The sequence below is a fragment of the Nicotiana tomentosiformis genome, chromosome 4 (genome assembly GCF_000390325.3).
Source record: "Nicotiana tomentosiformis chromosome 4, ASM39032v3, whole genome shotgun sequence".
Classification (NCBI taxonomy): domain Eukaryota; kingdom Viridiplantae; phylum Streptophyta; class Magnoliopsida; order Solanales; family Solanaceae; genus Nicotiana; species Nicotiana tomentosiformis.
Window position 1 is genome coordinate 1,910,792 of NC_090815.1, and position 16,500 is coordinate 1,927,291.

Below are 16,500 nucleotides of genomic sequence, written 5' to 3' on the forward strand. Positions count from 1 at the left end.
GAAGCTGTGTCAAAAAGGATTGCAAGGTTGGGCGCAATGCCAGTTTTGGGTGCGTGACAACTAGGCTCGTGGCAGTGCACCTGATGGGACTACTAAGTGTGTTGAGCAAATGATTAAAGTGGCAGTCTTATTCAGTGCGTGGGGCTCACAACTGAGTGGAAGACAAGCTTAAGTGTGAAGGGCACTATTAAATGGAAGACAATCTTAGTGTGCGGGCCTACGGCTAATTGGCAGACACATTGAGTGTGCGGGGCACACCATTAATCATGGCTGATAATGGGCAAAGTTGTATGCACGTTTTTAATATTGTCCTATCAGTTGGGGGTGTCAACTGAAATAGGATGGGGCTGACTGCACTATAAATATGTGTGTCAGCAGCTCATAAGAAATTGTCTAAGTACCTGGTGAGGGAAAAATGGGCAAGATGTAGGCATAGGGTTGTCTATGTCAAGACTTGAGCATGGAAAATTTTGTTCCATTGCCTTGTCAAAATCCGAGGGCCGGAATGATCTTCTTTAGCTTAGGAAGGGTTTCCTAAGTGTGTTTTCAACAGTAAAAATACCCGAAGGCTAAGAGTTAGTCTTGAGGAAAAATATGAGGGCAGTCTTTCTTTCAGTGCAGGTGCAACTTAGGAAGGGGTTCCTAAGTGTGTTTTCAAGAGTGAAAACACTTAAGGCTAGGGGTAGCCTTCTTTTTGTACGAGGTAGTACTTAGAGAATGAGCTTCTTTGTATGCTCGAGTTAAATACAAAGTTGGGAAGAAATTCCTGTAAATCTCGTGTGTGCCTTTACTTTCCTTGCTACCTAAATTCATCTTCCAAGTCTAAAACGTCCCTGAAATAATCCAACTGTTGGATAGGCTGATGTCAAGGTTGGGCTTGACTGTCGCACAAAGGGTGAAAACTCGGACGGGACTCGAGTTGCCAACCGTGACACCTATCATGGTGGTGACGGGTGACGGGGAATTAAGGTTCGATTCCGGAGAGGGAGTCTGAGAAACGGCTACCACATCCAAGGAAGGCAGCAGGCGCGCAAATTACCCAATCCTGATACGGGAGGTAGTGACAATAAATAACAATACCTGGCTCTATGAGTCTGGTAATTGGAATGAGTACAATCTAAATCCCTTATGGCAGAAGATTCTGGATGTTGGAATTTTGCTCTAAGCCTAATTTGACTAAACAAAAGGGGAATCTTCAGATTTACTCGAGCCAGTGTGCTCAACTGAGTTGTGGTAGTACGGGTAGGTGCATGAAGTGCTAAACAGTGATTTCGGACAACTCCAGCGCAGTTCTTAGCACGTCGAGGACGAACGTATATTTAAGTGGGAGAGAATGTAACGACCCGACCGGTCGCTTTAAGCTCTAGCATGTCGTTCGACGGTTTAAGGCCATGATCAGCTTCACTTCAAGTATTATGACTTGTACGTGTAGTCGGGATTGAATTTCGGGAAGCTCGGAGTTGAATTGGAAAGAAAAATTCTCATTTCAAAAGTTTTAAGTTGGAAGAATTGACTAAGACTGGATTTTAGAGTAAACGGCCTCGGAATTGAAATTTGAAGGTTCCAGCAAGTTCGTATGATGGTTTCGAACTTGGGCGTATGTTTGGATCGATTTTTAGATGCCACAGGAGCGTTTCGGCACCTATTGTGGGAGTTAGCATTTTGGAGGAATTCCATAAATTTGGGTTGAAGTGCATTTCAATGTTATCGATGTCCGTTTGGAATTTTAAGTCTGAGAATAGCTCCGTATGGTGATTTCAGTATTAGAAGCGCACCCAGAAGTGGATTTGGAGGTTCGTAGGTCATTTTGGAGTCGTTTGGCGAAAGTTAGAAATTTGAAAGTTTTTGAGAAGTTTAACTGGAAGTGAACTTTTTGATATTGGGGTTGGAATCCGATTCTGGAAGTTGGAGTAGGTCCGTAATATCAAATGTGACTTGTGAGCAAAATTTGAGGTCAATCGGACATGATTTGATAGGTTTCGGCATCGAATATAGAAGTTTGAAGTTCTAAAGTTTATTAAGCTTGAATTGGAGTACGATTCATGGTTTTAGTGTTGTTTTATGTGATTTGAAGGCTCGACTAAGTTCGTAATGTATTTTGGGACGTGTTGGTATGATTGGTGGAGGTCCCGAGGGCCTCGGATGGAATTTGGATGGTTAACAGATTGAAATTCAACTTGAGGGATCTGCTGAAGTTACTGTCATGACTATTGCTGGTTTCCTTATACGCGATCACGAGTGGAAGTCCGCGATCGCATAGAGTTGTTTGGGGGCGACTGTGAAATGTGCTATGCGTTCGCGATGATGGACCTGCGATCGCGGTGCAGTGGGTAGTTGTGCTACGCGAACGCGGCTGTGGTAATGCGTTCGCGAAGAAGGAATGAGGAATGGCGTGATGCTACGCGTTTGCTCATCGCGATCGCGTGAGAGTGCGATCGCAAAGTGTTGGGTTACAGGACGTCGCGTTCGCGTGGGCTTGTATGCGGTCGCGTAGAGGAAAATGTGGAGGCAGTGTGCTTAGCCTTCGCGGTCGCGAAGGCACTCCCGCGGTCGCGAAGAAGGGCGAACCTGGGCTGGGCAGAATATTTTAAAAGCGGAGTTTGAGTTCATTTCACCCATTTTCACACGGCTTGGGCGCTGTTTGGAGCTTTTGAAGAGGGGATTTCATCATCAAGCATGAGGTAAATGATTTCTACTAGTTGTGAGTTACATACAAGGTTTATACATAGATTTAGGGATGAAAATTTGTAGAAATTTGGGGTTTTGAAGAAAAACCTAGAAATTTATATTTTTAGATTTTTACCACGAATTTTGGACATGGAATTGAGAATAAATTATATATTTGATTATGTGATGTCATGGGCAAAGTTTATCTTCGAAATTTTTTGAAATCTGGGCACGTGGGCCCGAGGGTGATTTTATCGACTTTTCAGGCGGAGTTGAAAATTATTGTAAATAGGATTATAATGAGTATTTGAGAATATATTAATGGGTTTGCATAATTATTGACTAGTTTTGGAGCGTTGGGCATCGGTTTGAGTCGTCGGAAGGTCTTGGGAGCCGGTTATGGAACTTCGGAGCGAGGTAAGTCTCTTTTCTAACATTGTAAGAGGGAATTTACCCCATAGGTAAAATAATTCAATATGTGCTTCTATTTGTGGGAGCTACGTACGTACGAGGTGACAAGAGTCCGTGCGTAGCTACTATTATACTTATGTTCGGGTAGTCTAGGACCCAAATCATATTATACTCGCGATTCTTATATCCTACTTGTTAATTTAACCATTTAAAAACATATTGGAACTTGATAAAGAAATTTCAAAAGGTTAAAATTCACCTACTTGGGTTTCAGATGGGTCGCTTGACCATTTATGAGAATTGATATTTCTTTGAACATCAAACCTAAATAAATCCTTAATTTGGTGGTTTGAATGTGTTTATCTTTGTGGAACGGGCCGAACGCCTCAACAGATTAAATAGATGCATCTATGGTTCGCGCCATTCGACCCTCTGGCAGTGCACAATTTAAATATTTGTTGGATCGGGTCGTACGACCTCGACATGATTTGTGCATGCTTGTATTGCTTGCCTTGAAATTTATAAATAATGATATTGCCTCATCGGCCTAAGTTAAACTGTTAAATAATGGGAGATAAATTTGGAGATTTCTTAATTATAAAAGAACTGCTTACTTACTTCAAAATAATGAGCTTTCAACCGTTCATATAATCCATACTTAATCATATCATTGATATCCTATTTATAGCTCATAGTAAGTGTCGAAGTCAACCCCTCGTCACTACTTCTTTGGGGTTAGGCGGGATACTTACTGGGTACGCATTGATTTACGTACTCATACTATACTTGCTGCATATTTTTGTGCAGGTACACATATGTCTAGAGGCCTAGTAGTTGCGGGGACTTAGGCGAGCTGCATTCTCTACTACGATCCGCAGTCAGCAGAGTCTCCTTCAGAGTATTTATATTTCTCCCATCCAAATTTGTATTTTCGGACAAATGCTGTATTTTATTTTTCTTCCAAGTTGATGCTCATTACTTGTGATACCGAGTTTTGGGATGATTATGGGTTGTTCTGTATTGAATTTGTTAAAAGCATTATGATTTACTCTGTAAATCCCCATTTTTTACTAATTAAATTGAAGGAAAATATGGTTTCAAAAGTAACAAGAAATGAGAACCCAATTAAATATTTATTGTTAGCTTGCCTGATAGCGGTGTCCGGCGCCATCACAACCTTTATGGATTTTGGGTCGTGACAAGTACTTTTATCACAATTATACAAAGATTTATCAAATAAAACAGATTAAAAATGAATCTTTTGGCCTTTTAGAAATGTGAAATGAAAACACTGGACCTGTCATTTGTTGGAATAATGCAAAAAGAAAATAAATTTGATGACAACTCATTTAGAATATGTGTTTTCTTCTATTTCATGCTTATTGCTTCAAGTTTACCTTTTTTTATCACTGACTCATGATATAATACTATAACCAGTTTTGCTCTATCTTCTAGTTCCTTTCATCGTTCTTCTTATGGAGACAAATTTATGTATCCTAGGGTTTTATCAACCTGAAATATAATCTTACTTGTATGATGAATTTGGAAAATAATTAAAATAATTTTTTTTTCTATTTAGTTTATGTAAACACTTAATTTTCTTCTTAATATTAAATAAAGTTTAACTATTTTTTTCTCAATATTAAATATAGTTTAACTTTTTTGGGTTCAAATTCTTACTATTAGCTTATCCTTTATTTTAAATATTTAATCGTAATTATTCTTTATTCAATAATAATTTCTATTTTCAAAGATAAAAATTTATCGAATATTTTACTTTTGACTCTTGCCAATCACTTTTCTCTCTCCATATATATATATATATATATATATATATATATATATATATATATATATATATATTGTGTGTGTGTGTGTCTAATTATTACGTGTAATTTTTGCATATTATAAAAACATTAATAAACATAAAATATTGTATAAGTATAAAAGTAGTCCCAATATTATGTTAAAATGTATTATCAATATAGGACGTTCTAAACAAAATGTTTGATTAATCTTTTATTCTTATATTGGATTAAATGGTAATTAGTATGATTTTTTAAAAACAATATATCCGTAGAGAAATATTATACCAAAAGTCAAGAATTTTTTGCCCGATAGTATCAAGGACTTAAAATCCAAAATTTGATGCCAACCACTTGTACTTTGATTTATGAATTCACTGCTTGTTCTTTAAAAAGAAACGAAAAGTTGGGCATATATATGAATGAAAATTAATATGAAAGATATTATATAAGGTAAAATCTTAATAGAATTTATGGTCCTAAATATTAGGAGTTTTTATTTAACTCAAATAAGGAAAGATTTAATAACCATAATTTTAGGTAATCTCAGGTTCCTAAATATTAGGAAAATAATTTAAATTATAATTTTGTCCAATGCGAAATCTAATTTAGGGGGTAAAAAAGACGAACGACATTTCACTAAAGGCCTTCGTGCTTTTAATATAACTAGCTTTAGGGTACGCACGATGCGCGTGAATTCTGTCTCAATGAGTATAATTTTTTTAAAAAATAATATTAAATTATAAAATAAAGTGTATGTTCCTAGAGATGATCATGAATATCAATGTGTATAACTATCTCAATAATTAAAAAAACTATCTTAGAAGTCCTCAACATCAATAATTCAACTTAAAATTTGTTCCAAGTTTATAATTTCGGAATTTCAGTTTCACGGGCAAGAACTTTGGAAATCTAAATAATCTTGAAGTATACAACTTACAACATATAAGCAGGTAATTAATAATCTACGAACTTTAAATAACACAAAATCAAAGTGCAATAATAAACAAAAAAAGGCATTAAAAATAAATAAATAAATAAAGTAAGCTAGTAAGATATTCTACAATTGAAAGCTAGCTAATAAACCCACTCATATTTAGCTAAATGTATCATGGATTAAAAATCAAAGAATAATCTCATAAATTATATTGTTAATTTTGTGCCCTTTATTGATTTCTGCTCAACATTTTTCATAATTATAATAGCTCATTTAAATTTTTTGAAAGTTAAAAGTATAATATTGAATAATATTATTAGTGCAATAGCCTTATATAATTTTAAAAAGTGAATTATCTATGCTATTGTCCAAGAAATCGTACCTCTTATTTCTTAAATATTTTACTTCCTTTTTTTTTTTTTTAATCATTTATGTATAGTTTACGTGTAAGACTTATACAAAGTTCGAAATGAAAAATAAATAAATTTTAACTTTATTCATGGTTCAAATAAGAAACAAATTAATAAGTAATTCTTAATTAATTTTAGGCTCTAAAATTTTAAAAATAATAATTAAATAACTATTAAATGAAGTGTTTCTTATAATATTTAACATAAATTGAGGGACTTCGGAATATTTATATTTGAGTGATTAAGATAAAGTTTGAAATGAAACGAAAAGGCATTAATTTTAAATTTTAGTCCTTTATTGTAGGTAAATATTATTTCCTAAATAGTATTCTATTTGGTTTAAGAAACTCACGTTTTCTTGTTAATAAATATGTTATGATGGCCAAAGGCTAAAAATTAGGATTCTTACTTAGTTTAATAAGGAAATATTTAATAACCAAAATTCTAGGTGATTTAAATACCCTAAATATTAGGAAAGTAACTTAAATTACAATTATGTCCAATGTGAAATTTATTTTTAGAAGATAAAAAAGGCGAACGACATTTCGCTAAGGGCCTTCGTATTTTTATATAGTATAGACTAATCTCTATGTACGTGCGTTGCACGTATATTTTTTGTCAAATATTACAACACGCGTGCCGAAAGTAATAAACAAATTAATTCAAGTCAATACACAAGAAACACACAAAAAAAATCTAAGAAACACACAACATAATCCTAATCACCATTTACATATAATATCAGATATCCATATACAAAATATAATTATATATCTAAAACAATGAAAATTATTGTATCATGTATAATTCCAACAATGCATGAATATATATCAACAAATAGTACTTATCAGATAAAATCATTAAATCTGTATAAGTGAATGAAATAAATAAAAGAGATAAAATTAACCTATTAATTAAGAGTCAAGCTTTTGAATTTTCTTCCGGAAAATACTAATCACACTAACTACAAAAGAGCATATGTAAAAGTTAGATAGCGAAAAAAATAATTTAAGAAATATTCATTCTAAGAAGTTTGTTCTTACGCAGCCATACCATAGGCTAACAATAGAAAGCGCAAAAAGTAGTAGCAGATAAAAGTTTAGTTGATTTTAAATTTTAATATTACCGGTTCTATCCAAATCAAGTTAGTTTTTTGAATGAATAATTTAATTTTGTAAGGGCATAAAAGTCTGTCAATATTTCAGAGATATTTTCGTCGATCAACATTTAGTATTCTAAAATTTATGCTTTTATAATAATAACTAGTTTCTATTCACGTGCGTTGCACGTCATTTTCCGCGTTAATCTATAAAAATATATATGATAAGAAAACATTTTATAAATTCATATTAAATTAAAAAAATATAAATGACAAGAGATATAGTTCTTTCAATAATTGTATCAATGAGTGGCAAAATTTTCAAATGAAAAGACGTTTTCTAGAGCATCAAAATCAACAATTCGGCAGTACTATTACTTGTATAAAAATATAATTAAATAATACTTTTTACATCGAGTTGCTAAATATCATTAATCATTTATTGGGGTAACTAAAGGAGAAAAATTATTGTTTGAGAAAAATTATTCAGTTACTCAACAATAGAAAGTGTCTGCTCTTAGCAACCTCAATTTTTATTTTTAGAATTATCGCAAAATTTCTTAAATATCTTCATTTTACTCTAACTTATAAACTATTAAAAATCGTTAAAGCGCATAACCAAGCAAACAAACTCAAAGAAGTCCTTGCACCCAATTTCCTTCCAACAAATCATACTCATATCATATGAAGTAAAATCTTATATAAACTAAAATTTTTAACATTAAAATATGTACTTATGATTTTTAAATTTATAAGTGAAATTTTACAATCTATTTTTTTAATCTTTAATTATTGATTCCACTATATGCTAATTTTTAGCTCTAATTTAGAAGTTACCAGTATTTTAAGTTACACATTATCCATTAGCGTCTAGTCTGTATAGAGTTTCATGCAAATAGTATAGTAAAAATACATTCCTAAGTATTACAGTAATTTTTGTTAACTTTTAAATTGCCTTTTCAGTTCGATATTGGTATTAAACACACTATAAAATATTTCAGCCTACGAAAATTTAAACTTATAACCAATTCATATGAATAATTTGAAGTTACTAAAAATTGGATGAGCAATTACAATCCGTAAAAATCACTTAAATTTCAAGAAGTATCAATCACCAATGATATTATATATGTAATTCAAAAACTAAAATATAAAAATATCAAGCTCCGAGAAAATACGCAGAGGAGTAAAGAAATAATAAGAGAAGAGAACTTATATAAAATAATCGGATTTCCCTTGAACTATGTGGCACATGACAAGAATTCTAAGTGTATAAATTATAAGAATCCTAGTGAAAAGTTTAACTTTGATTGAATAATGTAAATCGTATCTAATATGAATCCTAATGGAAATAAACTATAAACTTTGTAGGGTTGCATATGTGCAATTTAAATCTAAAAATAATTATAACCCTGAGTAATTAATTACAATTATCTTCTTAAATTATACAAATATTTAAGGGCATAAAAGTCAATCAAAGTTTCAAGGATATTTTTATCGTTTAACATTTAGCATAAAATATTCATACTTTTATAATATATATATATATATATATATATATATATATATATATATATATATATATAAAATAAGAATATAAAGATTCGTAACTCATGGATTAAAACACTAAAGTAACAAAAGTAACCATCATAATAGATACAATACTAGAGGGGTTGAGATTATATACATTATAATAATCCTAAGTGGGTTTACTAACTAAACTCAAGCTTAGGAGAATTTTTTTCAGCACAAAATAACAAACTGAATAATACCTAAAACATTATCTCCTCATTACACTCTCGATTGAGTTTTAGGAGAAGAAAGACGAATGCATTGCAACCTAAAACCTTCAAATGTTCCGTTCCGTTATTATGAGTTTACTTCTTTTTTGATTTCTTTATTTATTAAAATATGATCTTAATAGACTTTAATGAGTTTATTTCTTTGATTAACTTAACTCAATCATAAACATCCGGTTTGAATAAATTTTTTGTCATTATAATATAAAGGATAGTAACAAATCACACTAAATATTCAACAAAAAATAATCACTATATTACTAAAAACAACAATATAATATTTTTTCAGTTATATTTCTTTAAGCTTCAGCGTTATATTCTCATATTTTTTCTCTCTCCTCGTTGATAAACCCTCCCCGCTGCCCCTCCGCCGGACCGCCACCGCAAATCCGCCTCTCCTTATCAACACCGGCCAGTATCTTCCGGTGAGCTCGTAAGTCTCTCTCTTTGACTCTCTCTGTTTATAAACTTCCATGGTAAAAACTAATTGCTATTTCAAGCCAATGTGAATCACACAGCTTTGCTATTTTTTTTTACTTTTTGCTGATTATTGTGGTGAAATAACGTTAGTATAAGATTATTGTTGATTCTAAACAGTTTGTGAGGTTCTATACAGATTTACATATATGCAACAGAGACATGATTTGAAACTTATGAGTTCGAGATTCTAGTCCATGTTACGGGGTTATAAATTAATCATTTGTACATAATTCAATGTATTTCTTAAGATAAATATAGAGTTTGAACTAAATCTACTAGACCCGTACCAGCATTCTAGATTCGTCCCTGATGCTGAAGCAGTGGGTTTTAGAAGAGGGATTTCTCCAGTAGTAAACTTTGGATCATTATAGGTATTGGCAGAGCCAGGAATTTAAATAAGGAGATTCAAAATATACTAGTATGTCATAATTTAGGTTTGAACTTGTGACTTAAAAGCAGCTTTTGAACCTAGCTTAGCATAGGTGCATTTTATTTTGAAGTTTATTGGTTCCTACAACGACCTTAAGTTAATATACAATAATAACTGGATACACAGTCAAATATTTATAGATATTTAATGGATTTCTTAATACATTTACGGGATTTGAACAAAAGCAATTGGATTTACGTGAACTTGTCGCTAACACTATAGATCCGCCCTTGCCCTTTACCACTTCACTATAATTTTCACCTACGTCAATGGGATTCAAAAGTGTATATATAATAAAAAAAAATTTCTCTATTTGCATAGAATAATCTTTTGACAAATGGGTTCAATTGAACATTTGAACTCCCTTTCTCCAAGCTAACTCTGATTATAGGATCTCTTTTATAATTTTTGAGGCCCATATGCTTGGTTATTTCCTTTTTTTTTGCTCATATGCTGACAATGGAATTTATCAAAATTGAAAATTGTAGTACATTGGTGCTTTCCCCAGACCCCATATATGGGATCAAACTGGGTGTGTTGTTGTTGTAGTATATTGGTGCTTTCATTGTTACATTGTCTATTCAGTTGCAAAACTTGAACATTGCCGTTGATGCTGTTATTGCTGCTACTATGTTGGTATTTGTGTAGTTTCCTTCACTGCTCAGATGAACATGACCTCTATGACATTTGTGTTGTGCTACTTGAACCAGAGGCGGATCCAGGATTTCAAGATGATGGGTGCTCTATTATGAAGATGTGGATCTAGAATTTACATTTGACGAATTTAACTTTAGTCTCTTACTATGAATCCACTACACTTTGAAATTACCGGTTCAAAATTATATTCTTTTTGAAATTTTAGTGATTTTCCTATATATATATATATATATATATATATATATATATATATATATCTCTGTGCCGAAAATAAGACCGTTCGAAGTAGGATTTGAACCGTCAATTCACTTGTAGAGGTGCGCCTAATAACTATTATACCATATGAGTCTTTAAGCATGGGTGCACACACATATATTAAGTAATATTAAAAAAATATAATATTGTTATATATGCCCCTGACTTGAACGTGGAGGACTTATTCTTATTTGGGGGGGGGGGGGGGGGGTAATTGTTTTTTTTTTATTGGTTGAGGATAGGGGTATTGTTACGAACATAAATAGCCCATTGGAGGACATGGATGGGAAATTGGCAAATTACATGTCGGACTCGGGTTAGAAAATAGCTAAATAACAGTAAGGTAGAAAAAAAGGGCAAGCTATTGTATTGTGAACTCTCTAAAACCCCTCACCTCCCTTACAGTTTCTCCCGCTTTTTTCCATCATCTTCCTCCTCTTTCTTGGTTCTTCTCGGTCTCTCATCTCCTTTCTATTTCTCTATTGCGTATTTCCCTCACAGTTTTTTTTTGATAAGGTAATAAAATTTATACAAGAAGTTCCCTTTACAGCTTATTTCCCCTCTTCACTCTTGTTATCGTGATTTTGTTGTATATTTTCTAGTAAATTGCGTCTGTTGGAATCTATTGTTACATTGTCTGTTGTCAGTGTGCTTGTTAAGATTTGGTTTATTACACATTTTTTTAGGTAAGATAATAATTAAGATTGTAGTATTTTACGAACAATACTTATCCCAATTTTTACTGTGAATTATTTTTTAGAATGAATTTTTACTGTGAATTTTCTGAGTAAGTACTTTTTTTGGGAGGAATAGTTGGTAGTTTAATAATGGTTTGTTGTTTTTCTTATTTGTTTGTATTTGAATGCTGCATTATAAGTAATGTTTTATTATTTTAATAATTTAAGTATCAAGTCTCCTTGCCTAAATTCAGTTGGTGGGTGGATCACAGCCATGTTGTTGATTCTAAGTGAGAACTTGTAATGGAAAAATCTCTTTTTTGCTTCTTTGTTTTTGTTATCTCTTCTTGTTTTGGGTTAGGTAATTAGGGGCCTTGGTAGTAATTGAGAACTAAGTTTAATATTGATGTAAATTAGCCTGTTCAAGATTTTTTTTTCCTATTAAGGTTTGGATATTGGCTTATCTTAGTAGGACCCTGATGTTTGTCATTTACCGCACTTGTCCAATACATGCCACTCTAATATCCCTTGTAAAGTGTTTCTCTCAGTTTTGATTCATCTTGAAAATTAGACTGCTTGCTCCCATTTTTCTTTTTTCCCCCCTCCTTTTTATGAATCTTTGTCATGTACTATTTTGGTGCAACTTTTAGCTTGTTCCATCCACTTCCTACAGTTGATCTGAACATTGAGCATTATTGTTCCTTTAAATATGCTGCACAAGTGTTCATTTAGCTGATTAGTTTAACAAATTCTGTCAAAACTCAAAAGAACTGAAACTTGAGGGAGATGAGTTGGGAATTCTTTATTTTGTCTGTGGGATGAATTGCATAAATCAAAGAGAAGTGACCAACTAGATATTCTGGAAAAATATAGATAGGGCATAATCTGAACTAAATAAATTCTTAAACTTCTCAGACAGCAAGTAGGTTTATATTATTGCTGACTGATGTCTGAAGTGAATGGTTCTGTTTACCTAAATTTATGTGTTCATTGTTTGGACTTCTCTTTGATCAGGGTATGGACGCTGAGGATGAAATTCCTGCTTCAACGGAAGAACCTTCGACTCTAGTTGGTGATAATTCGACTATGGTTAATGCTATAGGAGCGATAAATCTTCAACCAGTTCCACCTGTCACTCCACCGGTTGCTCCAACAGTTATCCTTCCTCCAGTTGTGCCTGCAATTGCTCCACGGCCTGCAGTCCCTACCCCTATTCCTCCCCCATTAGCTCCGTTGCCTGGTCGTCCACCTATCCTTAGGCCTCCAGTAGCTCAGAATGGAGAAGTGCGAGCGAGCGATTCAGATTCTGATGAAGAAATGGGATCTGATCGTGGTACTGGGGGCTCAGCTCAAGAATATGAGATATCCGAGGAGAGCAGACTTGTCAGAGAGAGGCAGGAGAAAGCCGTGCAGGAGCTTCTGATGAAGCGACGTGCAGCTGCGCTAGCTGTTCCTACAAATGATATGGCTGTTCGGGCTCGCCTTCGAAGGCTTGGTGAGCCTATAACTCTCTTTGGAGAAAGGGAGATGGAAAGAAGGGACCGTCTGCGGATGCTTATGGCAAGGCTTGATGCAGAAGGGCAGCTGGAAAAGCTGATGAAAGCGCACGAGGATGAAGAAGCTGCAGCTTCTGCTGCACCAGCAGAGGAGGAGGATATTCAGTACCCCTTCTACACTGAAGGATCAAAAACACTTTTAGATGCAAGGGTAGAAATTGCAAAATATTCTTTAGTTAAGTCAGCCTTACGTCTCCACCGCGCAAGGAGGAAAAGGGACGATCCAGATGAAGATGTGGATGCAGAGGTTGATTGGGCTTTGAAGCAAGCAGGGAGCCTCGCCCTTGATTGCAGTGAAATTGGAGACGATCGACCCCTTTGGGGATGCTCGCTTTCACATGATGGAAAGATGCTTGCTACCTGGTAATCTTCTGTACTTCTCTCTCTTGCTTTACCTGACCATAATTTTCTTTTGAGGGTGCTTTTTTCCTCGTTATTTTCTTTTGGGGATGGGGGCTTCGCAGGTGGGGTGGGTAGGATATATGACTGGTTATTTGTTGGGTAGCTGCAGATTTTCAGCATAGATTCATGCACTTAAAACTTGTAAATGTTTGATTCTGTTCTATTTGGAACTTATTTTTTCACCTTTACTGACTCATATTAGTGTAACATACTAGCATTTGCTGCTTTAATTTTTTTGCAGAGATTATCATATTAAATCTAACAGTTGGATGTTCTTGGATTGATTCAATGTCTTACCAAATGAACTGGACAGTGGGATTTTATGTCCCCGTTGGCAAATGCTGCCACGCTTTTATTAGTGTCTGTAGCGATTATGAGTATTGGATTTATTCAAGCAGCACCATGACGGCTTTTCTTTTTTTCCTGTATTTAGTTCTCTGAGTGGAATTGCAAAGTTATGGAGTATGCCTCAAGTGCAAAAGCTTTCCACCCTAAAGGGTCACACCGAACGAGCTACTGATGTTGTGTTCTCTCCGACAAGCAATTATTTAGCTACTGCATCTGCTGATAGGACTGCAAAGTTATGGAACTCAGAAGGGTCTCTTCTCAGGACGTTTGAGGGACATTTGGACCGTGTAGCTCGGATTGCCTTCCATCCTTGTGGGAAGTACTTGGGCACAGCTAGCTTTGACAAAACTTGGAGATTATGGGATGTAGAAAGTGGTGAAGAGTTGCTTTTGCAAGAAGGTCACATTAGGAGTGTGTATGGATTGTCGTTTCACCATGATGGTTCATTGGTGGCATCATGTGGGCTGGATGCACTTGTTCGAGTGTGGGATTTAAGGACTGGACGAAGTATTCTTGCTCTGGAAGGTCATGTTAAACCGGTGAGTCCTCCTTTGATATGTGATATCCTTTTTCCTCATATGCTTTAGGGATTATGAAAAGACATAGAAAATGAATTCTATTACTTATTTTATTTATTGGTTCCAGGTTCTCGGTGTCAGCTTTTCTCCCAATGGTTATCATTTGGCAAGTGGTGGTGAAGATAATACCTGCCGTATTTGGGACTTAAGGCAGAGAAAATCTTTGTACATCATACCTGCTCACTCCAATCTTATTTCTCAAGTTAAATTTGAACCTCAGGAGGGATACTTTTTGGTTACAGCGTCCTACGATACGACGGCTAAGGTATAGTTTAGTCTTTTTATGATTGTGCTGCTTTTTGGATTTTATTTTATTGCTTATGCTTATGTTCTTCAATCTTAAACTTATATTTTAGGTATGGTCATCAAGGGATTTCAAACCGGTGAAGACACTATCTGGTCATGAAGCAAAAGTCACGTCATTGGATGTAGCGGGAGGTAAGTTCCATTGAAGTTCAAACTGTTCTTACCTTTTCAAGGAGTGAAACAGTATCTTCAAGGAATCTAAGAAGTGTATGGCTGTAGCTTATTTTATATTTTACATCATTGGTAGTAAACCCGCAATTCCTCTCAATAGAATTGTTGTGTCTCATATACTTTCTAAGTCACACAGCGATATAATAATCTGGGACTTGACGACTCTGTAGCTATTGGTGTTAGTTCTATTTTCAGTCTGAGATGTCATGCCTCATGATTGCAATTATATGTCATAGCGCACTTTTGATGCTAAGGCTGATCTCTGATTATTGGACCAAATCATATAATAATCTGGGACTTGACAGACTCTGTAGCTATTGGTGTTAGTTCTGTTTTCAGTCTGAGATGTCATGCCTCATGATTGCAATTATATGTCATAGCGCACTTTTGATGCTAAGGCTGATCTCTGATTATTGGACCAAATCTTGTCCTCATCTTCTGTTATGGTTGTACTAATGTTTCAACGTTAAACATGCCTTATAATTTGGTACATTGGCACTTGCTCAAGATTTACATTCTTGAAATGCCCTGCCCTCTGACTTTTTCCAAGCAGGACCCAGAAAATTATATGAATAAATCTGGTGTTTTGACAATGCCTCGTACCCGAGGAGTCATTTGAAAAAATGTGAAGTATTTGCTACTTTCTCTGCTTTTCAGCTATCACTTCATAGGAATTTAGTTATTTAATGCTGGTCCCTTAAGTTTGTTTGGAATCTGTTTTGCATTGCTTCTCTTAGTTTTAATCAATAACCTGTTCAGCTTAACTTGAAACTTTTTGAGGTCGTAATCACCGAATGAGGCTTGTAGGTCTCTTAATAAATTTCATTGTTCAGGAATCAGGAAGCTAATGAGTCAAGGCTCAATAGCAAATGATGATGACATTTATTTTTTGGGGGATGGAAAGCAGAAAATTGACATTTCCTTGCTCGTAGTTTCTGTGGGTGCAGAGTCTAATATTATCCATGAATTTGGCTTATCCCATCCTACCTCACCCGGTGCCAAAAGAAAATGCTAATATTTCTCGAATCTCAAACCTTTGCTTCACATTTCGCGTATGTTTATTTGTCTATTTCTCTTCTATTTGATGCAGATGGGCAACATATTGTCACTGTATCTCATGATCGAACAATCAAGCTATGGTCAGGCAAAAACATTGAGAAGGAAGAGAAAATGGATACCGACTAGATTTTCACCTTGCTAAGTATGAGAGAGTATCATTTCGGATCATCAGGAAGAAATTTGAATGTTAGCTTTAAGTTTATAGAATCTCTGTAGAAAATTGAAGTGTAAGGCCTTTTGATCATCCTGTAATTTGAGAAGTTCTCGACTTCTCGTCAACTAATGAAGTAATGGCATCCTGTTCTATTCAAGCTTGTACTCCAAGTACTTATACACAAGTTTTACTGTTTCCTAGCAAAAACAAATATCTTGAGTTTGTTGCTTTCCGTTTATTTTCGTGCATAGCAATAAACTGGAATGCTTCACTATGACAGTGAGTTGTTGATGGGTTCA

General features: G+C 34.4%; 1 protein-coding gene and 1 long non-coding RNA gene across 3 annotated transcripts; both read left to right on the forward strand.

Moving 5' to 3' along the window:
• Positions 1 to 1,981: 1,981 nt before the first annotated feature.
• Positions 1,982 to 4,192, forward strand: LOC117276234 (uncharacterized). Its single transcript, XR_004506471.2, has 3 exons — positions 1,982 to 2,681; positions 3,014 to 3,084; positions 3,886 to 4,192. It is a non-coding gene; the product is annotated as an uncharacterized lncRNA (long non-coding RNA).
• Positions 4,193 to 9,422: 5,230 nt separating this feature from the next.
• On the forward strand, positions 9,423 to 16,358 carry LOC104093751 (U4/U6 small nuclear ribonucleoprotein PRP4-like protein). Of its 2 annotated transcripts, none has more exons than XM_070199483.1 (6): positions 9,423 to 9,561; positions 12,642 to 13,546; positions 14,019 to 14,472; positions 14,579 to 14,776; positions 14,868 to 14,949; positions 16,079 to 16,358. In XM_070199483.1, the coding sequence occupies exons 2-6, from the start codon at positions 12,645 to 12,647 to the stop codon at positions 16,171 to 16,173; spliced, it is 1,731 nt and encodes a 576-aa protein (XP_070055584.1). In that variant the 5' UTR covers positions 9,423 to 9,561; positions 12,642 to 12,644; the 3' UTR covers positions 16,174 to 16,358. The 2 variants fall into 2 exon arrangements, with proteins under 2 accessions (XP_070055584.1, XP_009597863.1); XM_009599568.4 differs by having other exon boundaries at positions 9,427 to 9,553.
• The last annotated feature ends 142 nt before the right edge of the window (positions 16,359 to 16,500 follow it).

Excerpts from the sequence above, each read along its gene's own strand:
- LOC104093751 (XM_070199483.1), top strand. The coding sequence starts at position 12,645 with ATGGACGCTGAGGATGAAATTCCTGCTTCAACGGAAGAACCTTCGACT. Across the intron at positions 13,547-14,018 it reads GGAAAGATGCTTGCTACCTG|TTCTCTGAGTGGAATTGCAA; the intron begins GTAATCTTCTGT and ends TCCTGTATTTAG. Across the intron at positions 14,950-16,078 it reads GTCATTGGATGTAGCGGGAG|ATGGGCAACATATTGTCACT; the intron begins GTAAGTTCCATT and ends TATTTGATGCAG.